The sequence below is a fragment of the Arachis ipaensis genome, chromosome B3 (genome assembly GCF_059453495.1).
Source record: "Arachis ipaensis isolate K30076 ecotype BB chromosome B3, ASM5945349v1, whole genome shotgun sequence".
Taxonomy (NCBI): domain Eukaryota; kingdom Viridiplantae; phylum Streptophyta; class Magnoliopsida; order Fabales; family Fabaceae; genus Arachis; species Arachis ipaensis.
In genome coordinates, this window is record NC_142438.1 from 11238446 (window position 1) to 11261618 (window position 23173).

At 32.0% G+C, this 23173-nt stretch overlaps 3 protein-coding genes across 19 annotated transcripts; 2 read left to right on the forward strand and 1 right to left on the reverse strand.

The window, feature by feature from the left end:
* Positions 1–671: 671 nt before the first annotated feature.
* Positions 672–2901, forward strand: LOC107629567 (glucan endo-1,3-beta-glucosidase). The gene is made up of 2 exons (XM_016332383.3): positions 672–909; positions 1690–2901. The coding sequence occupies exons 1-2, from the start codon at positions 843–845 to the stop codon at positions 2619–2621; spliced, it is 999 nt and encodes a 332-aa protein (XP_016187869.1). The 5' UTR covers positions 672–842; the 3' UTR covers positions 2622–2901.
* Positions 2902–4701: 1800 nt separating this feature from the next.
* Positions 4702–9009, forward strand: LOC107629566 (glucan endo-1,3-beta-glucosidase). The gene is made up of 3 exons (XM_016332382.3): positions 4702–4879; positions 7171–7470; positions 8178–9009. Exons 1-3 carry the CDS (start codon positions 4822–4824, stop codon positions 8816–8818), a joined length of 999 nt encoding a protein of 332 aa, XP_016187868.2. The 5' UTR covers positions 4702–4821; the 3' UTR covers positions 8819–9009.
* An 8989-nt stretch (positions 9010–17998) lies between these two features.
* On the reverse strand, positions 17999–23059 carry LOC107629560 (uncharacterized). 17 transcript variants are annotated; one of them, XM_088509061.1, is made up of 12 exons: positions 22691–23059; positions 22353–22414; positions 22128–22251; positions 21861–22010; positions 21445–21642; positions 21072–21221; positions 20630–20790; positions 20099–20234; positions 19959–19988; positions 19648–19777; positions 19254–19483; positions 17999–18345 (listed from the first exon to the last, which is right to left on the reverse strand). In XM_088509061.1, the coding sequence occupies exons 3-8, from the start codon at positions 22206–22208 to the stop codon at positions 20111–20113; spliced, it is 864 nt and encodes a 287-aa protein (XP_088365187.1). In that variant the 5' UTR covers positions 22209–22251; positions 22353–22414; positions 22691–23059; the 3' UTR covers positions 17999–18345; positions 19254–19483; positions 19648–19777; positions 19959–19988; positions 20099–20110. The 17 variants fall into 17 exon arrangements, with proteins under 17 accessions (XP_088365187.1, XP_088365186.1, XP_088365188.1 ...); XM_088509060.1 differs by having other exon boundaries at positions 20072–20234; XM_088509062.1 differs by having other exon boundaries at positions 19613–19777; positions 20072–20234.
* Positions 23060–23173: the final 114 nt, after the last annotated feature.

The window sequence follows — 23173 nt, forward strand, 5'->3', positions numbered from 1 at the left end:
AAAATATAAATTATATATTTAAAATAAATTAAATTAATAATATATATATATAAATATATAGATAAATATATAATAATTAATTTGATAATTAATTATATATATAATATTTTTGTTGTTAAAATGATATTCGAAAATTTATATCACTTAAAAAATAATTCAAAAGATATGATTGACAAATTCTAAAATTTTAAAACTTAACATTTATAACCATATATACTTTTGCTAGATACAAAAAATACTTATCATTTATAAAAAAAAAAAAAATTATTACTTTTATCATATTTGAATCGTTAAAAGTGTATCTATTATTAATATTTTTAAAATTATTTTTGTTAGCCTTATAAATTTATAGATACTGTGTTTTGATAATATATCCTTTTTATTAATATAAGTTGGCTGCTCCTTGTTTAACACGTATGCGACTATTCGCTATTCGACCTAGCTAGCTCCATCTAGTAGCACAATTGATTAATTCATGCAATTATACAAAGCAAGTCGTTTCAATTAATTGACTGCGCTATAAGTGAACAAAATTGAGCTTCTTCAAGTTGAACAGAATGCCCTTCATCAATTCTCATATATTTGTTTCTTTGCTCCGTGATTGACGGTCACAAAATTTCTTTTAACGAAAATATTTAAAAGACAATAAAAATCAATTCTCATTACTGTTTGTTTAATTTGTGACGTACCCAACTTGTGTGGACTCTTTCCCACTTAGCCAGCTTGCATGCAAATATATATAGAGATAGAGAGATGATCAGAGGGATCAACTCAGAGCATTAGTGTTTGTTAAGAATTCGTTTATATATCTTTCACATACAATAATTAAGTAGAGATATATAATGGATAAAACCTCCATGACTGCTATATTCCTTCTTATTGGAATCTTTTCCTCCGTGCAATTTGCAGGTATATTAGTTTCTCACCCTCATTTACTTTTTTATTTATGGTTTCTCAAATAATGTGGTCTATATATGACAAAATATGGTGTGATAATACATTATTATGCGTTACAAAAATGCTATGTGAATTTAAAAACTAGTTATCAAATCAGTCATTATGTATTTTAATATAAATATATTGATTATATTATATTTATATCAAAATTAGTTATCAACGTCAGCTATTAGTATAAAATATATGTTAGAATACAAATATATATTGAAAGCAAATTAAACTATATATGTATTTATACACAAATACATTAGTAATTGATTTTAGTATACGAATAATATTTTTATAAATTTATATATTACTAATTCATTTTTTATGTGTATTTTGTATATATAATATATTTTATATAAATAATTAATTTAGTAACTAAATTTTTGGATGAATTATCTAATTTTTAATTAAAATGAACATAAAAACCTTCTCTTTCCCATGTTTCGTATCTAATCGTTATAAGGAGTTTCAATTTTAGCGTTTTATTTGTATCAATTTTTATTTTCAATAATCAAAAAATAAAAACATAAATAAAAATATAAGGGAGTAAAATAATTATATTTTTTATTTAGAAAAAAATTTTAAACTATGTTAAAATTTGTTTGAAAAATTGAAGTAAAAATTAATATAAATTAAATATTAGATTTTAAATCAACCATTTCATCCTATTTGCCACCAATTTTAATGTGTCACTAAAAAACTGTCACAAATGAAAATCACACATTTTTCATTTTTGGGTTGCAGATGCACAAGTTGGAGTGTGTTATGGAAGAAATGGAGACAACCTACCAAGTCAGCAACAAGTGATAAACTTATACAAATCAAATGGAATCACGAGAATGCGCATATATGATCCAGATCAAGCAACCCTCCAAGCCCTCAAAGGTTCAAACATAGAATTAATCCTTGATGTCCCCAATGACAACCTTCAATCCCTCACTGATTCCACAACCGCCACTAATTGGGTCAACACAAATATCAAAGCCTTTTCAGATGTCAAATTCAAATACATAGCCGTTGGTAATGAAGTCGACCCCAGTGACTCTAACTCACAAAACATTCTCCCCGCAATGCAAAACATTCAGAATGCAATTAATTCCGCAAATTTACAAAATCAAATCAAAGTCTCCACCGCAATTCAAACCGGCCTAGTAACGAATTCTTACCCGCCAAGCAACGGTGTTTTCACCGATTCAGCATCGAATTTCATCAAGCCAATCGTGAATTTCTTAGTCCAAAATGGTGCACCACTTCTTGTAAACGTGTACCCTTATTTTTCATATGCTCAAAACCAACAGAGCATTAGTATTGAGTATGCTCTGTTCACTCAACAAGGTAACAATGATGTTGGATACCAGAATCTGTTCGACGCAATACTCGATTCTGTTTACGCGGCGCTCGAGAAATTAGGCGCCAATAATTTGAACATTGTTGTGTCTGAGAGTGGGTGGCCATCAGCAGGGGGTGTTGCTGCTAGTGTTGATAATGCAGGAACTTATTATAAGAATTTGATTAATCATGTTAAGGGTGGAACTGTTAAGAGACCTAATGGACCAATTGAGACTTATTTGTTTGCTATGTTTGATGAAGATTTGAAGACGGGTGATGAAACTGAGAAACATTTTGGCGTGTTTAATCCTGATCAGTCACCTAAGTATCAACTTAGTTTCAATTGAAGTAAAGACTTATATACAGATCTTTATGTGAAGTTGATAGTTGAAAATTATTAGATAAATTAAATTATCTAACAATTCTCAAATATCAACTTTACATGAACACAAATCCACAGTTAGTTTTTACCTTTACCTTCGATTGAACATTGTGTTTGTGTTTGTGCTGTCTAGAACTACAATAAGGGTATAATAGTACTTGTGCCCATGGCAAAAACAGATCAATAATGTAATGTACTATATACAATTTGTAAACTTGCAATCCAATAAATAAAAACTATATATTGTGATATGTTTCGAGTATTAGGCGTTCAAAGTATTTATTTTTTGATTAAACATAAAATGGTTGGTAAAAGTTATAAAATAAGTGATTAAACTCATCTTTAAGCTTGTTCTGTTTGTTTATAAGGCCTTTTCTCAAGTAAATAAACAATCTAGAAAATCCAAGATTAGGCTTCGAAGTAGATTTGAATTGAGACTACGGCAAGTTCTTTTGAAGCCCAACATTATGATCATCGATCGGGAAGCATTATTGGTGACTGTGGTGGCCAATTCATGAAAAATGTCAATTTTCATGGCCATGTTTTCCAAAGTTATTACCTTTTGATTAACTTATTGATTGAGAAAATTGCTAATATTCGAATAGAGTTTAACCTTATATCTAAGGTTTTCTATAGATTTTGCAAGTGTGCCACTTTTTTTTGTTGTTGTCTTGATTGTGCCACCTTCTTCTTGTCTAGTTTAATCTAATAATATATATGTCCTTTAATTTCAAGGATATATATATATATATATATATGTATATATGTATGTATGTATGAACTTGTTCAATGAAGATGAAGTCTGAACGAAATCTTTCATACAGCCTAAATTCCTAATCCATGCCACAATTTTGTTCTTTATCCTAATTTTAATCTATGTAAAAGACTCACATACATATTCAATCAGTGCATAGAGTGTATTCATTACAGAGAAAAAAAAAACAAAAAAATAAAAAGAGAAATTCACCTATTTGTTTTTTCTCATTCTATGTATACTTAATTACTTATAATATGTATTGAAGTAAGCATCTTAACCTATACATTTTTTTTTCTATGTATGTGTTATAAGATCTCAATTTTTTTTAATCATGTTCATTATTTAATATTATATATATATTTAGTTAATTAATTATTGAATAATAAATATTACTCAAAAGAATTGAGATGTTACATCTGCGTCTTTTTTTTATTTTATGTTATTTTCTTGAATAGTTAACATCAAGATATATTGAGAAGAGATTGGGTCCATATAAAACCAGCTATGAGTCAATAAATTTTCCACATTTTGTGTGAAAATATAATCTCTTATACACATATTTGCATTATTTTATTAATAATTAAGAGTGAAAATACCACTATTAATGATCGATTTGAAGAAAAAAATGGTACCTACACAGCCACCATAAGATTGAACTTTCAACATTAGCATACCCCGCATAATAGGGAAGATGTAACGTCTAAATTCTAATGTGTTAACGTGTCTTTATATGCGACTATTCGACCTAGTACATATAAATGCAAAGGATGCATGTCAATTTAATTTGTTGACTACATAGCTAAGTGAACAAAAATTAGTGACGTTTGAATTTGATTGCTTACACATTGTGGCTAGTTTTAGTGGGTTGGAACATTTCAATTCCTTCGTGTTAGGCTGAATGACACAATGAACTACACTAATGGATGTGTCATATATTATTAGAATAATGTTAAGGAAAAAATAATACAAATTTATCTTATTTAATTTAATATTCATAATTTTATATATAAAATAAGAAAATAAATATATTAAAAAAGCAAAAAAAAAAAAACTCTCTTTAATTCCTAATAAATTATGTGTTCCAAACATTTTCGTATTATTATTGCTTCCTACTTATTAAAGTCATCGGTACTATACGGAACTATAGAATAAATTTGTATATATCAATTCAAAGTGAGACATAAATTTAATTAGCATATAGTTTCCATGGAGTGATTGACGGGGCACTAAAATTAAAGTCTTTGGCATCTACTTATATCCAAATCAATTCATGCCAACCCTTTGCCACCACCTTAGCCCTATATATAGAGGTACGAATTTTGGAGCAAAAGAGACATATCGGGAGTGTTGAGTTTGGTTTATAATTTTCATACAATACAATTAATAGTGTTGAGAAATTTCAAGAAGCATGGCTATCCTATTGCTGCTTGTTGGAGTATTGTTCTCCACTTTAGTACACTTCACAGGTCTGAAATAATTGTATTATTTGTATTTTTTCCCTGGTTTTAGACGTTAAATTAACTCTTTTTTTTGTTCTATTAATGGTAGAAGAAAATAAACAACTATAGGTTAGGTTTTCAGAAAAAAATTACAAAAAATATAGTTTATATATTTTAATTATACATTTATTATTGGCTGTTAATGAATGCACAGAAATTAAATAAACACTCTAATATTGCGCTTTTTTTTCTATGCATATAAAAAATTAGGTGAATGCTACCCAACCACTTCTAAAATAACATGTAAGTTACTATTCATTATGTGTCATATTGTAATTGGTCTTTATCTTAACCATGGTTGGAGCGCCAACGTCATCGCCATCTACTGCCCTCCCACACAACTTCTCTTTCCAGTGTAGCCAGCACCTCTTTTTGCCATAGATCACTTCTTACCCACATAATTAATGGTTAATTTGGTTATTAATTTTTTTATTAAAAAAATATATTTTTATTTAATTACGTGATGAAACATATATTTATATGTAAAATATAATATAATAAAATAAATCTATTCAAAATATTTAAAAGTATAATTAAAATCATGAACATACAAATATAATAATAAAATTTGTACTCCAAACAAATAAACATATTTTTTTATCATACATATATTATTTAAAAAATAAATATATTATTAAAATTAATAACAGAAATTTAAAATGATAAAATTTAACTTTTTTACCGTATTTTTTATAGTATTTTTATTTTTTTAATTTTTAATTTATTAGTACTTTATTATTTAATTAATAATTAAACAAATTATTTTTATGAAAATTTTTTTATTATATTAGAGAAGAGACCAATATAGCAGTTTAAAAAATAAATTATATAAATATTTAAGAGATATATATGAAATACATACCTAAAATAAATAAAACAGACAAAATAGGAGTACTCTTGAGAATTATTTTTATCTGTTTTATTTATTTTAGGCATGTATTTCATATTTATCTCTTAAATATCTATCTATATAATTTACTTTTGTATTTAAAAATTTTAATATTATCTATTTTTTATTTAAAAATTATTTTTATATTATTTTTTAAACTGTTATATTGGTCTCTTCTTTAAGATAATACAAAAAATAATTTCTCATGAAGATAATTTATTTAATCATTAATTAAATAATAAAGTACGAATAAATTAAAAATTAAAAGAATAAAAATACTATAAAAAATACTTGTAAGAAAGTTAGATTTTATCATTTTAAACTTGTGTTATTAATTTTAACAATTTATTTTTTTTTAAAATAATTTATGTACGATAAAAAATATGTTTTTTCTGATTTTAATTATACTTTTAAGTACTCTAAATAGAGTTATTATATTATATTTTACATATGAATATATGTTCTATCATGTAATTAAATAAAGATTTGTTTTAATAAAAAAATTTAATAACCAAACTAAACATTACTTTCATATTTATCTCTTAAATATTTATACAATTTATTTTTTAAACTGTTATATTGGTCTCTTCTCTAATATAATACAAAAAATAAAATTTCATAAAAATAATTTGTTTAATTATTAATTAAATAATAAAGTACTAATAAATTAAAAATTAAAAAAATAAAAATACTATAAAAAATACGGTAAAAAAGTTGAATTTTATCATTTTAAATTTCTGTTATTAATTTTAATAATATATTTATTTTTTTAAATAATATATGTATGATAAAAAAATATGTTTATTTGTTTGGAGTACAAATTTTATTATTATATTTGTATGTTCATAATTTTAATTATACTTTTAAATACTTTGAATAGATTTATTTTATTATATTATATTTTACATATAAATATATGTTCCATCACGTAATTAAATAAAAATATATTTTTTAATAAAAAAATTTAATAACCAAATTAACAATTAATTATGTGGGTAAGAAGTGATCCATGGCAAAAAAGAGGCGCTGGCTATACTGAGAAGAGAGGTTGTGTAGGAGGGCAGTAGATGGCGATGACATTGGCGCCCCAACTATGGTTAAGATAATGACCAATTACAATGTGATACATAATAAATGGTAACTTACATGTTATTTTAGAGGGGTTGTGTAGCATTCACAAAAAAATTAACAACTAAATTAATTACTATGTATTTATATATAAATATATATTATTTAATTTATTTTTAATGTATAAATATATTGTAACTGATGATTTAATAACTAATTTTTAGTGTATATATATCATAATTGATTATCGTGATTTGGGTGTGCTTCAACACTTAATAATTAATAATATACGACACAACAGGTGCACAATCTGTGGGTGTATGCTATGGTGGAAATGGAAACAACTTACCAAGCAAGCAAGATGTGATAAATCTATACAAATCAAACAGAATAAGCAAAATACGGTTATATTATCCAGATGAAGGAGCCCTTCAAGCCCTAAGAGGATCAAACATAGAAGTGATAATTGGTGTCCCCAATGACCAACTCCAATCCCTCACAAATGCAAACGCAGCCAATAATTGGGTCAACAAATACATCAAACCCTACTCCTCAGCCGTTAAGTTCAAGTACATCGCAGTAGGCAACGAAGTTCACCCAGGTAATAACCTTAGAATGTTAAGTCAATTCTAAATTATAAAGTTTCACGTTAGTTAAGTTTAAGAGTTATGCTACATGTACACTAAAATCAGTCACCAAAGTCAGCCACCAGTATAAAATACATGCTGGAATATATAAATACATATTAAAAATAAATTAAATCATACATATATTTATATACAAATACATTGGTGACTGATTTTAGTGACTGATTTTAGTGTACAAATAGTATTTTTGTAAATTTAAATAGCATAAACTTTTTTTTTAACAAGTAATGCTAACTAATCAATTTCTTTCAGTTAACATTAGTCATTTTTTCTAAATTATTTCATTTATCTAAAATTTTAGATGTTAAATGATAAATTTTTTAACTCTAAACCCTAAATATTAAAGTTAGCTAATATATATTGACTATCTAAATGTTAGTTTTTTTTATACCATTTATAGATTCACTACATTAATATGTTGGTCAAGATGTAATAGATTCTTGTTTTTAGTTGAATAAAATTGCTCCTAACTTAAAGTTCTAACTATTTCAGCAAGAGAAATGATGAAGTTTGAATTTGAATCCCATGATGAAGTGAAAAAAACTTTACATTAGTTAAGTTTGGACGTTGGATGACTAAATAATTTATATATATATATATAAATCTAAAAAAAATAATATTTTAATATTTTTGGTGAATGTTGAAACCATTTATGCAACAGGTGATGGTGCAGCAGGATCTGTTCTACCAGCAATACAAAACATCCAAAGAGCAATTTCTTCAGCCAATTTACAAAAACAAATCAAGGTATCCACAGCAATAGACACAACCCTTTTGGGAAACTCATACCCACCAAAAGATGGTGTTTTCAGTAACAATGCACTTTCATACATAAGACCCATCATTAACTTTCTATCAAGCAATGGTGCACCACTTCTTGCAAACATTTACCCATACTTTGCATATGTTAATAACCAACAAAGCATTGGTCTTGACTATGCATTATTCACAAAGAAAAATCCAAATGAAGTTGGATACAAAAGCTTATTTGATGCACTTTTGGATTCTCTCTATGCTGCTCTTGAAAAAGTGAATGCACCTAATTTGAAGATTGTTGTGTCTGAGAGTGGTTGGCCATCACAAGGAGGTGTTGCAGCTAGTGATCAAAATGCAGGAACTTATTATAAGAATTTGATTAATCATGCTAAGGGTGGGACCCCAAAGAGGCCTAATGGACCCATTGAGACTTATTTGTTTGCTATGTTTGATGAGAATCAGAAGCAAGGTGCTGAAATTGAGAGGCACTTTGGATTATTCAGACCTGATAAATCACCAAAATATGGCCAACTCAATTTCACTTGAAAATATATAGGTTGGGTAATAATTATAATTATAGATACAATAAATGGTACCTTGATGCACCTAATAAGGTTTTAGGCCAATAATAATGTGAATGGTGCCGCTTGTGATTACTCTGCAAATGTATGCTTGTCTCTACAAATAAAATTGAATAATATTTTAAATAAATCCAAGGAAAAATTAGCAAAAAATTTGTCTTTAATAACAAAGTTTAATGATTAAATTAGTCAAAATTTTATTTATTAAACAAATTAGTTTTTGTGTCAAATTTGTTAAAGAATCAGACAAATTAACTTTTATTATTATGTTTGGTTTGGTAAAAAATATTTAAAAATAGGACCATTTATATAAATAAATCAAAATGGTTTTGAATTTACGCAATTACAACTTTCTAAAAGAGGTTACATCTTTGTCCTGTTTTAAATCTATGTAAACTGCTACTTGGTGTAGCGGTTTACAATTTGCACGTAATTCACTACAGGGTAGTGCGGATTACGTTGAAATTCGTGCAATGCAGAAATTGTTACAGGGTGTTGCGGTTTCTGAAGGAACTGGGCCATGCCTAAACTGCTATAGGGTCTAGCGATTTATGAAAAAACAGGGGTTAGCGTAATCCGTTGCACCATGTACCAGGCAGATTATGTATATGTGGATTCTCTATATATACCAGTGGAAGGCAATTGTGAAGAAGTAGAGTATCATTTTTACAAGTGATAGTGATGAGAGTTTCCTAGCTTGTGCATTACTCTGAAAAAATTCAAAAAAAAAAAAGTAAAAAGGCACAATGTTAAGTTTACTAATAGAGAATTACTGAGTGTCTTTATCTTGTCATCGAATACCTTGTCAAAGCTAAAAATCAGTATATTGTAAAAGTTTGGGGTGTGTGGGATCAAGGGGTAAAGAAGTTATTTTACAATATCCCTATTGCTATTGTGTCAACTAGTGTGAAGTATGGTACATTTGTGATAGAGTCCAATGAAAATATGCAGGTTTTGTTTCTTTGTCAGCAAAGTTTTTCGGAAGCGAGAATACACAAGTTGTATGCCAAGTTGGAAGATGGTGTCGACAGTTTTAGGACATCAGCTCCAAATTCTCAATCGACTTCGTTAGGGGGTGCTTCTACTTTGATGCCTGTGGTTGTACCTGCTTGTCCGTTGGTTGAACCTCCATCTATTGCAGTTGGGATGGCTAGTTCACCTCGTCTAATTCCTGATTTTGCAGGTGAGGGCGAATTGGATCTAGGTGAAAATGCGATGTAAGAGAAGATTAGGATGAAGAACCTATTGACATACTTGGGGGTAGTGATAAAGATATTCGAAGCAATCCACTTACACATCATGACCCATCAAGATTCGACTCATAGCAGCAACATCCTTCACATTTCTCAACCTTAAACTTGGAAGCCATCGGCCAACAGTCAGACGTAGATCCTACCTTTGGGGGTCAAGGATTGCATGATAGAATCGCTCCTATAAAATTTTAGATTGGCCAATATTTTCAGAGTAAAGAAGAAGCCGTGTTGAGTGTAAAGAATTATAGCATCCGCCGTGAAGTTGAGTACAGAGTAGTAGAGTCAAATCATCTTAGGTACCATGGGAGATGCAAGGAGTTCGATAAAGGTTGCACGTGGTTGATTCGCATCACACTTCGGTAATAAATGGTACCTGAGAAGTTAGAAGGTACAACGGACCTCACACTTGTTTGGCTATATCGATTTCAAGCAATCACTGGCAGCTTGATTATCATGTCATTTGTGCGAGGATTTTTCCGTTCGTTTGAGCCGATGATTCAGTTACAATAAAGGTATTGCAACAAACCACAGAAGTAATCTATAGATTCAAACCTACTTATAAGAAGGTTTGGCTGGTAAAGCAGAAGGCAATAGCACAGATCTATGGAGATTGGGAAAAGTCTTATGGTGAGTTTAGATTAATAACTTGAAACAAACAAATGATACACTTAGTGCATTAAACGATACCTGGATGCTAATGAAAAAGTAAAATTGTCAAACCTATGCGGCCTCAGTTGAAGAAGACCAGCCAAATTGGTGACATTTCTGTTGGCTACTCGACACATGCATTTATACAACCATGCCAATGCAGCTGAACTCTAGCTATAACTGTCCATCTTATCAAGCTTTGCGACAAATGGCAACCACCGAATGTAAATCCGATTCGCACTCTTGTCACCAAACAGGTGGGTGAATAGCAGCATCGTGATGTACGCACGTGTGTATATGCGAACAGTATCATCACTTGCATCGGCTGGTAGAACCCGAAACTTTTCATGGAACCATGTGAAATGGACTGTCATTGGCTTGACTTTAGTCGGCGGTGGCAACTCACTGAATAACTCCTAAAACCACTCCCAAGCTGGTCTGCCATCCTCCATAAAGTACTCGAAATCAATGAAGCACCCATTAATGACCTTCCCATTCACGGGCAACCCTAGCAGATACGCCACATCCTTCAGGATTTCCTTCAGATTCATAAGACAAAATGGAATTGTCTCTCGAATTTTCAGCAGTTGCAGTTTCTGGTTCAGTTTGACCAGAATTTCCTTTTTCATTATTTTGAGTGGTTTCATCTTCCTTTTGAGCTTGATTTCCTGCATCACAATCTTCCAAAATGCTTTGTACCAAGTTAGTATCACAGAATGTAACATGTATAGACTCTTCAATAATTCTAGCATCTTGATGATAAACCCTATATGCTTTACTAGTTGTGGAATATCCTACAAACAAACACTCATAAGCCTTTGGATCAAATTTTTCCAAATTTTCTTTGTTATTTAAAACAAAACATTTGCATCCAAAGATGTGCAAGTAATCTAAGTTTGGTGGGTAGCCTTTCCAAAGTTCATAAGGGGTTTTCTTCAAAAATTTCCTTATGATTGTTCTATTTAAAATGTGGCAAGCTGTGTTAACTGCTTCAGCCCAAAGGAATTTTGGAACATTACTCTCACAAAGCATAGCTCTTGTCATCTCTTGTATGCTTCTATTTCTTCTTTCCACAACACCATTTTGTTGTGGTGTTCTTGGACAAGAGAAGTTGTGAGATATTCCAAATTCCTCACAAAAGGATTCAAACAAATTATTTTCAAATTCAGTTCCATGATAGCTTCGTATAAAAGAGATTTTCAAATCCTTTTCATTTTGAATTTTCTTGCAAAAAGGTTCAAAGGCCGAAAAGGCTTCGTTTTTGTGTGCAAGAAATAAAACCCAACCAAACCTAGTGTAGTCATCCACAATTACTAAACTATAATGTTTACCACCTAGGCTTTGAGTTCTTGTTGGACCAAATAAATCAATGTGTAGCAACTCAAGTGGTCTTTTAGTAGAGATGTCTTCCTTTGGTTTAAAAGAACTTTTTGTTTGTTTTCCCATTTGGCAAGCATCACAAGTGATGTCTTTGTCAAACTTTATCAAAGGAAGACCTCTTACTAATTCTTTCTTTACAAGTTTGTTTATTTGAAACATACTTGCATGGCCCAATCTCTTGTGCCATAACCACTTTTCAGATTCTTTAGAGTGAAGACAAGCTACATTTTGATCTTTTAGTTCATCAAGAGTAAGTCAATACATATTATTGAAGCGCTTGGCAACAAACATCACTTCATTTGTCTTTTCATTAACAACACATCATTCAAGCTTTTTGAAAACAACTAAATATCCTAAATCACACAGCTGACTTATGCTCAAAAGATTGTGCTTTAAATCACATACCAAAAGTACATCATCAATGAAAGTAGATTGCTCATTACCTACTTTTCCAACAGCAATGATTTTACCTTTACCATCATCTCCAAAGGTCACAAAACCTCCATCATACTTATTTAGTTTGATGAAGTAGGTTGACCTTCCAGTCATGTGCCTTGAACATCCACTATCCATGTACCACATGTCCTTTTTGCTCTTGGATGCTAAGCAAATCTGCATGATGAGTTTCAAGTAGCCTTAGGTATCCAAATTAATTTGGATCCTTTGAAGTTAATCCATCTTGGTTGCCCAAGTGCATTGAAATCGCAAACAACATTGTAGACTTTGTTTCCTACAACTCTCTTTTCAATGAAGCATTGTGCATATGAGTGACCAAATTTCTTACAATTAACACAATGATTTTCTCGTGCGTGTTGCTGAAACTGATGTGAGTTATATTGCTTGAAATGATTAAAGTTTTGAAATTTTCTGGTTTTTGGAGGAGATGCATTTCTCTTAACAAACTGATTTTTATTAAAGTTATTCCTCTTTGCAAAAGCATTTTCACCAGAATTTTTTTTAACATTTTTACCTTTCGAATATGAGATTTTGTTGTAAAATGGTGGTTTCTTGAAAACAGCCTCATTTTTCGAAACATAACCCAAACCTGGCCGGTTTGAACTCGGTTCAGTTTTTGGTGAAGGGCCAGTTTCACTTGTGTATACTTCATCAAATTTTTCTTCAAGTGTTGGAGCATTTTCAATACCAGATTTGTTTGGTATGGTTTTGGTATTTGATGAAGAAGCCACAAACTTTATAGAGGAAATATTAGAAAATGCATCTTCCTTGACTATGTAGCCTAAACCAGATTTTTTAAACAATGGTCTTTGACTTGCAAGTAATTTGTCCAAGTTACTAGAACCTTGAGCAAATTTTGCTAAGTCACCATTCAGCCTTTTAATCATATCATTTAATTTTTTATTTTCAGCAATTAACTCATGTGAAGGATCCACAATGTGCTTTCCTTTTAATTTTTCAAGTTCAGATTTTAGAAATCTGTTTTCTTCAATGATGTCCAAAGCACATTCAGTTTCCTTCACTTTTTCTTTTAAAAATTCATTTTCAGCTCTTAATATATCTCTTTCAGATCTACATTTATTGTATTTATCAAGCAGTTTTGATGTGTTTAAAGTGAGATCATCAATAATAACATGCAAATCCTCAATGGTCAAATCATAATAGTTTACCTCATCAAGATTATTGTTTCCAGCTATGAAGCAGTCTTTGTCATCTCCTTCTGATTCTTCTTCTTCATTTGAGTCATTCTCAATATCCTCCCAAGCTGCCATGAGTACTCTCTTCCTTTCCCTCTTGCCTTTGTCCTCCTTTTTGAGCTTTGGACAGTTTGACTTGAAGTGTCCAGCCTCCTTGCAATGATGGCATGTCACCTTGCTCAAGTCCATCTTTTGCTCCTTTGAACTTGAACCCTTGTATTTGCCCTTGCTTTTCATCATCCTTCTAAATCTCCTAGCAAAAAACAAAAGCTCGTCATCTGAAATACCATCACTAGACTCACTCTCTTTTGGTTCTATTTGTGACTTGAGGGCTATTCCCTTTTTCTTTGAGTCTGTGTTTGTGTGTGTGGCTTCATAGGCAAGGAGTTTTCCTCTCAGCTCATCATAGGTTATGGGACTTATGTTGTTACTCTCGGTTAGGACAGTGGCAGTGTTTTTCCACTCTTTTGTGAGGCTTCTGAGGAGTTTTTTCACCAAGATTTGTTCTGCATAGTTTGTACCCATAGCATCAAGGTTATTGATTATGATTGAGAATCTCTCAAATGCTTCATCAATGCTTTCTCCATCCTTCATGCTAAACATCTCATACTCTTTTCGCAGCATATCAATCCTCGTTTCTTTGACTTGTTTAGTGCCTTCATGTGTAACCTGGAGTTTTTCCCAGATTTCTTTGGCTGTCTTGCATCTAGACACCTTCCGATACTCTTCAAAGCTGATAGCACAGTGAAGAAGGTTGATTGCTTTAGCGTTCAGCTCTATCTTCTTCTTGTCATCTTCATTCCATTCAGCTTCTTCTTTCGGAGTCACCACTCCATCAGCACTTGTTTTTGTTGGGATCTTGGGACCACTCACAACGATCTTCCATAAGTTGTAGTCAATGGATTGGATGAAGATCCTTATCCTTTCTTTCCAGTAGGAATAGTTCTTTCCGTTAAAGAAAGGTGGCCGGTTGTTTGACTGGCCTTCAGTGAGGGTGTAGGCAACTGTGGTTGTGCCCAGATTGTTCGCCATTGGATCTTTGCTCCAAGCGGTTAAGCTTGATTCTTGAGACCTTAGCTCCTGATACCAATTGAAGGTTGTGGTAGGCTTAGAGAAGGGGGGTTGAATCTATGCCTTCCTTTTCGTTGCTGTTATTACCCTTTTAAAACAAATTTGCAATTTTGATTCTGTTTGAACTCAGCAGCGGAAATTTATGAGACAATTTATTTTTGTCTCATGAATATCAGAAAACAGAACACAGCAGAGAAAGAAAAGCTAACACCAGCATGTATCCTGGTTCGGTTGCCTTGTGCTATGCAACCTACATCCAGTCTCCTCCACAACTATGGAAGAATTTCACTATAGTTAACAATATTACATACACCAATAACACAGGATTGACCCAATTCTTTCACACTCAAGTTCTAACCTAACTTGACATTGGCTATGCTAATACCTAACTATTCACTCTTAGTACTAACCCAACTAAGAAAGGGATACCTCCCAGGTACAAGATGCAAGACATAAACACACCTAAAGAAATCAGAAAATAACTCTAGGCTTTTTTCTCAAGTGTTTCACTCAGCCTTTTTCCACTCATGGCTTTTACTTGAGTTTTCTCACAATGCCTTTTCACTCAAGAAATTATAGAAAGATAAACATTGAAAAGTAAATTACAATCTGTAAAACATGAAGGAGATTGACTTCATCAACAGCCTTTGTGCTATGCGAAAAACCAGATTAGCAAGCCTCTGATTTAGTTCTTCATACTGGCGGAATGCACCTTTGATTAGGAAGCACTGTCCAGTTAGATGAACTTCTTCAAAGTGCTATCTCTCAGAACAAAACCTCTACTCACTGGTTTTCTCTCCTTGCTTTCTGAATGAACAGCTAGCTTCTTTTATCTCCTTGCATGTTGCTTGGTTCTTCTTCCAAGGTCAACACCTTTAGCCTTGAGCTTCACCAACCCACTGTCTCACTTTTTCCCATTAAACCTCACAATGGAAACTTTGCTTCTGACTTCTTCAACTTGACCGAAAGCCATATAAGAGTAACCGAAATTTTCTTCCAATGGTCAACCAAATCTGAACCATAGAGATGCAACTTGGTCCCCAATAATCTCTTGTGACAGTGAATTTGTAGCAGTGAAGAACAGAGATCAACTTTCCCTTGAATGCTATTTTCGAATAGAGCAGAGAGTTGGGAAGAAGGGATGAAGATCTGATGCATGCAAGATGAGATGGATTACCTTTAACCTAAGCTTGATTTGGATTAGATTTTCTGCTTTAGCTTCTGTGCTTCAAGCTTAGATTTTCTCTTTCTTGCTTCTTTGGTTACTAGCTTATGGAGGAAGCTTTTTCTCTTTCTCTTTCTTACTTTTCTGAAGTCTTGATGTGACTTGATTAGAGAGGAGAGGAACGTTGCTTTGGTTGGAGCAAGATGGAGGGAATTGAAATCAATTCGGGCTTAGATCAGGTATTGGTATGCTTGGCCCGATTTAATTTCTTTGGCTTCTTTCTTTGCTTTTTGCTTGAGCTCTTTATTTTGCTTTCAGCCAAATACTCTTTGCTGATTGCTTTTTATTCCATTTGGGCTATTAACATTTGGCCTGCAACAATAAACAATTAGTTAATAAGTAAATATAATTAATCAACACTAATTATTTATTTTGCTCAAAAATAATGTTTGTCATCACTAATTAATTTAGTTAATTTCTTAACTCAACAACCCCTTTCAAAAAGTATAAAGGTCGTTTGGTAGCAAAGGGATACCACCAAATTGAGGGAGTGAATCATTCACCCTACTACTATTTGAGTTATATTTTCTATTGCAATTTTTAAAGGATAGATTTTGCGTCAGTTTGATTTCAATAATGCATTTTTTAATGAAAACTTGCTTGAAAATGTTTATATGTCATAACCACAGGTTTTATTTTTTCAGATTCTTCTCTTGTATGTAAATTAGACAAGGCCATCTATGACTTAAAATAAACACCTCGTGCTTGATTTAATAAATTACACACTACTCCACAATTTTAATTTTCATAACACTAAATCAGATTCATCCTTATTATATTTGTTAGATTTACTGCTCATTCTGCTATATCTTTATTAGCTTATGTAGATGATATAGTAATTACAGGAGACAATAATGATGAAATACAAACTTTTATCCATCAATTGAATTTCTTATTCTGTTTAGAGGATTTGGGAACTTTACATCATTTTCTGAGATTAGAATTTAATTTTCTATCTAATGGAGGGTGATCTTCATATCTCACAAGCTAAGTACATTAATGATTTGTTATCTAACACTCTGAATTTTTAAAAATTAAATTGTTAATTATTTATGAATAATTATTATATTATATTAAGATTTTATTTTTTAAAAAATTATTTTTAACAAAAATAATTAAATAAAATTTTAAAATTTTTGAAATATAATTTAATTATAACTTATTTTATTAGTTTAAATTACTTATTAAAAACTAGTTTGATAGACAAATTTTAAATTGATTATTATTATTATTATTATTATTATTATTATTATTATTATTATTATTATTATTATTATTATCTTAGTTTAATCCGTATTTGGCGAAGGCCATAAACAAACCAAAGACATCTAAAACCTCGTAAGTGTAACTTTTTTCCCTAAATCATGATGATTAGTACCTCAGCCTTGCATGCTTCATTTTGGCTAAGGCAAGAAAGAAAGAACCAGAGACACAACTAGAAAATAGATTAATACAGACAGATTTACAGATAGATTTAGTCTTTATTACAGACGGATTTTTGGTTACAGACAAAATTATCGATAGATTTTGTCCCTCTGTAAAAGCTCCGTCGAAAATTATTTACCGACGGATTTTTTTCCATCGGAAAATTACCGACGGATTTTTTCTCTGTAAATTCTCCATCCATTTCCCAAAGGCGACGAACTATCCGACGGATTTTTCGTCTGTAATTACAGAGGATTTTTCGTCTATAATTATAGACGGATTTTCCGTCTGTAATTATAGACGGATTTTCAGACGAATTTTCCGTCTGTAATTTGAACTTTGGAAAATCATCTCACATTTTGATTACAGACAGAAAATCCGTCTGTAAATCCGTCGGTAAGGTAAAATAGAATTTTTTTTAAAATTTTTCTATTGCAAAATAAATACTTTAGATTTGTTTTTTAAATTTACTCCATCAAACACACTGTAAATTGAAAAAAAGAAAGCCAAAAATCACATAGATAAACATAATATTCATTACATGATACCTATAAAATTGGATGTTATTTTTCAACACCATTATTCAATATCTCACTATCTCGATAAAAAAATACCCCAAAATTTCTTTTAAACTACAACAGAGAAGGGCAGGACTTTCAGCCTAAATTATAAAACTATTTCCTCATGCTCTCTTTAAAGTTTAAACTCTCCAATCTAATCTGAGTTACATGATTCTTCACTCCATGGTAGACTCTTATGTGGCTGAAACTTGAAAGTATTTGTTCATCTAGTTCTTCTTCTTTGATTTGTTTGCATTGGACTGAGCATATGCAGTTCCCTGGTGTCAAAAAATAGGACGTGGACAGATTTCAGAAGCCTAGCAATGTTTTATAGGATTAAAAAAAGTGAAGGAGGATAACAAAAACACAACTTTAAAACAGAACTGCAAGAGAGAGAGTTACTTGCATGCTCTTGAAGCACATTTAATTTGTTCTACAGGAACACTCACATTTAAGAGAGATGCTTGCATGCTTGCATGCTCTTCAATCATGGTCATGCACATAATGCATAAAAACAAACATGCATACAAGTTATTTGTCAGATTGAGTGAGATCCAATTCTTAGGGAATGAGAGCAAATAAACCAAAAGATCACAGAGAGAGTAAAATACTAAAATACAATCTCTATCAAGCTTATCATCAAAACCATGCTAACAGAACAACCATGCATATGAACAAAACCAAATAAATGTAGCATTCATTTAGTGGCATAACATTTTGTCAACGTTTCACGAGATTCACCAAATTCCAGGAGAACTAGTTGTAATGATGCAACTGTAAGGATGGGTCTTTCCTAAACTGGAAAAGTGAAGGAAACATACAGAGAAAGAGATCTAGTTACTATAATTTAGAGTGTGAAGCAATGAAACCTCCAACCTTACCTGTTGTATAGCATAAGCATAGGTAAACACAGATTGCATGAAAAGAAGTTCTACAAGTGACAGAACAAAAAAAAAACTATTATATATTTATATGCACATCATTTCAAACATGATACATTGAATATTTCAAACTAAAACAAACTGCTTTCCTGAGTAAAATATATATAGTTACAGTCTCGAAGATTAGCTTCTCAAAGAACATTATTCTGAAAAGGCTATTTATATGCAGAACCAATAGCCTCTAAGATGGCTTAATGTACATTTCGTGAAGGTTAGATCCAAGAACAAAATGATAAAAGACTTACCCACAAGAGACAACACTATTAAAAAGCAAGCTCCCAGTTGAACTGCCCTGCGGCTTCCCATTTTAGTCACAGCAATTGTGTGGACATTTTCAGTTATAGTTGTCGACCCAGTTCCAGTTCCCCAGAGACCAGCCAAGACACTTGTAAGACCTTCCAAACCAATTCCTCAGAACTCCAGGAGTTGGAGGTCTGGATGCCACCAGTAAAGAAGAGGCATGGTATGATCCAACCTACAAAGTTTAAAGAAGAGGCATGGTATGATCCAACCTTTGATGGTTTTACATGGTTTAATAATAACTAACAACTTCAAGCTAGGAAAAATTCTACCAATCACAAATGCAAAACATGAGAAAACTTACACCCAATTTCATAAGCAATCCAAGAGGAAAAGTACCTAAATCTTGTGAATTGGGAAAAGGAAGCACAGAAAACAAGTTCCGCTCTTTTCCATCTCTCTCAGAAAATTCATCAAACACATGGCAAGCATAACAATACTGAAGCGAGACAATCTCTCAAGCATGTTCCTCCAACAACAATAACAACACAATTAACAGGGAAATTGAAATTGCTTCTATTGGTGGTAAAATTTATCAAAACCTTCAGAAATTTTAAGTGAAAGATAGTGAGGTTTTAATCTTAGCAAGTAACCTCAAACAAGCAAGTAACTCTAACAAGCAAGTAACCTCAAACAAGAAAAGCTTGTACCTTCCTTCTCATCAATTTTTGTTCAGTCAACTGTCAAACAAGAACACATTCAAATAATTAGAATAAAGCAACAAAATTTGGAGAGAAGAATGTTAGAGAGAAGAAAACTTAACTCAAAAGGTAGGAAAATTTGGAGCCACCTTCAAGCATTGCTATCCCACGTTGTACATCTTGCGATCATTTTGAGTGAACAAGAGCCCACGATAATTACAGGAGACACTCCTGCAAGAACTCATCGGATTGCTTCCCAGCCTCAGCAACCTCCCTCTCACATCCCTGCACAAAAACTCGAGTTATAAAAAGCAGCAAAGGAACAATAAAAAGACAAGGAGGTTTTAATTGTTATCAACAATTTCTTTTGTGAATGAAACATATCATGCTCTAAGCTATAGCTTTAACTGATTACACAATGATCCCTCACAACAGGGAATTGTTTCATAGAAGCTGCAATTCCTCCTCCTTAACTAAAATAACAAAAGATATGTGATTGAATTATATGTGATTTAGAATTGTGACATGACATCATTAGAGAAAATAATGTGACTTAAATTTATTGTATAAAGAGTTAGTATCAATTTTTGTATATATATCAATTTTTGAAAATAGTCACATGAATTTGCAAAGTAACAAGATCTTAAGAAACAAAGTAACAAATAGATGGAGTGTGTGACCTGAAGGAATCGGAGGGGAAAGTCTCCCCTGGTCTTGGGTTCCGAAAGGTTTTCAAGTTCCCTGAAATTGGTGAGGAAAGCCACCCTTCCATCTCTGGTGGAGCCCAACCATGTGCCACTGCCGAGCTCAAAATCCAAAAATTTTCACTCAAAATCAGAACCTATCTTGATCAAAAGCAGAGCATGGCAGAAATGATTAAAAAATCCAGTTCCATCAAGTCCATCAAGTCCATAATAAATTGGAACTTGGAGGCTTTATGGTAACCAATATATCTGCAAAATAAATTAAAAAAAAAAAGCAACCCAGCTACTAGAAAACATATAATTCAAAATTTAGACAATATATGAATGATGAACAAAATGGCAAAGTCATTGTTTTATTGTTTTCACAGATCACAGATATTTAAAACCAATCATGACACTTGATATACATCAATCTCACCTTAGAACGAGTAAACAATAAAGAGATGCTAAAAGTGTGTGCCATTGCCTCAAAATTTGCAGGGCTATTTTCTACAGAGGTTGCTTGAACCCAGATGGAAGAAAGCAACAGACTCACTTGGTGACTGCTCAATCTAAGAGAACCTAAATCCTGAAAAGAATAACCCCATGGTTAGGAACAACCAAGGGTCTCCATTGTTGGACAATAAAAAATAAATGACCAAACCAACTGATAGATGTATGTTATAAAATTGAATCCAAGAGGAATCAATAAAATTTAAATATGATCGACACGAACTCCATCATATCATATGCTCCCACTATGGCACTATTAAGATAATACAATTAATACCGATAAGTAGAAAATGTCATACCTCTTTTCCATCAGTTAGTGCACGAGTAAAGCTATAACCACGATATGGATGAACATCATTTTTATCCCCAGTAACTCTTGCAACCGTGTTTCCTTCTAGCAGTTTTCCATTTAAGTGTTCTACTTCAGAGAAACTATCATGCTGAATGTGGAAGCTATTACTCTGTACCTTCATAGCCATCTTTGTTTTCTGGTCCAACTAAGGAGAAACCATTGAAGGCATAAGCACCATAGAGAAGACATTATGTGCTCCAATTTGAGTTTCACATCCGGATGAGCCATGGCCACAAGCAATTGATAGAACAAGGCATCAGGGAAAGCTTGGAATAAGTCCAGAAAAACACCCTATGTCTTTAGATAAATGAATAAAGCTGAATAGGTAGAAATGTTATTTCCAGTCTATGTAGGAATGCTTGCCTTCTTCTGATATGACACATTAGGGACATAACTGATTAATTTTGCGGTTTGATAGACAGCAGAAATTGTTGTTCTGGCTAGGAGGGTAGAAATAGAAATATTCTCTAAAACCACAGCCATCAAATCAAGAATGTGTCCTACATCCCCAACCTGTTCTACAAAGCACACTACTTCAGGAATTACATTAAATCAAACTATTGGCAGTTCATTATTTTAACAATCAGGTTCTAAGCATGAGATCTGAAAAGAAAATAAAGTCACTATCACCTTCACAGTTTGAAGAAAGTCACTAAGGAATAATTCCTGTGTTGCCTTGGACTGGTGACTGCAGGCCAAGATTTCCATCATATGCTTGACAGCCACATCATATATCCCAAGTGAAGCATACCACCTATAACAATGAAAAGTAAGAAAGTTTAAAGAATTTAGATGCATATGTTCTACATTATTAAACAACCAGAATATGCTATTACTGAAGCAAGTCAAACTTACTGTCCTATATGAAAATGAACATGATCATTGATGTAGCTCCAAGTAGAAGGATCACTATCACACTACAGCAAGAAGCAGCAGCAAAAGAAAAAAGATAATGCAGTGAAAGGAAACACCAAAAATTGAAAAACCATGAGGAAAAAAGTTTCAACAACAAATTTTAAATAAAAATAATTACTAAAATCAGAAAAAAACAAATCTAACTAAACCTAATCTAATCAAAACCTAAAAATCCACTAATCAGAAAACAAATCTAACTAAATTAATTACTAAAATCAAACTAACTAAACAAAATTAATTGAACTTAACAGAAATTAAAAGAATTTTGAAACTAAAACCTGGAAGCATTGACTGGAGGAGATGATGGCTGCGGCGCTGAGAAGATATGCGAGCCAGAATTGAGTGGGGATAAAAGGAGAGAGAGAGGCGCGGCGGTGGTGGGGACAGACGCTGCTACAGGTGGCGCCGGCGTGCTGGAGCTCACCTGAGACGAAGAGAACAGGAGCTTGAGCTTGATTTGTTCTGCGAACGAGAAAGAACGAGAGAGACAGGGGCTGTGTTCTACTGAACAAGGTAGCTGCGGTGGTTAGGGTGGCGGCGGTGGCGCTGTGAGTGAGGAAAGAAGAAGAAGCAGCTCGTGTGACGGAGAAGCTCGTTGAAGGAGAGAGGAACAATTGGTTTGTTCTGTGATTGTGTGTGTGTGTGTGTGTGAAAGGGGTTTGATAAAGAGGGGGTGAATTTAGGTTTAAATTAAAATTTTCTGACGGAAAATTTTAAATTACAGACAGATTTTTCTGTCTGTAATAATTTAATAAAACGCA

Bases quoted from the DNA above. Each gene is read 5' to 3' on its own strand.
- LOC107629560 (XM_088509051.1), bottom strand. From the start codon at position 22,208: ATGATGGAAATCTTGGCCTGCAGTCACCAGTCCAAGGCAACACAGGAA. The intron at 21,222-21,444 runs GTATGACATTTT...TATTCTTTTCAG, and splicing joins CACTAACTGATGGAAAAGAG to GATTTAGGTTCTCTTAGATT. The intron at 20,235-20,629 runs GTCACACACTCC...GTTTTTGTGCAG, and splicing joins TTCCCCTCCGATTCCTTCAG to GGATGTGAGAGGGAGGTTGC.
- LOC107629567 (XM_016332383.3), top strand. From the start codon at position 843: ATGGATAAAACCTCCATGACTGCTATATTCCTTCTTATTGGAATCTTT. The intron at 910-1,689 runs GTATATTAGTTT...TTTGGGTTGCAG, and splicing joins TTCCTCCGTGCAATTTGCAG to ATGCACAAGTTGGAGTGTGT.
- LOC107629566 (XM_016332382.3), top strand. From the start codon at position 4,822: ATGGCTATCCTATTGCTGCTTGTTGGAGTATTGTTCTCCACTTTAGTA. The intron at 4,880-7,170 runs GTCTGAAATAAT...ACGACACAACAG, and splicing joins CACTTTAGTACACTTCACAG to GTGCACAATCTGTGGGTGTA. The intron at 7,471-8,177 runs GTAATAACCTTA...TTTATGCAACAG, and splicing joins AGGCAACGAAGTTCACCCAG to GTGATGGTGCAGCAGGATCT.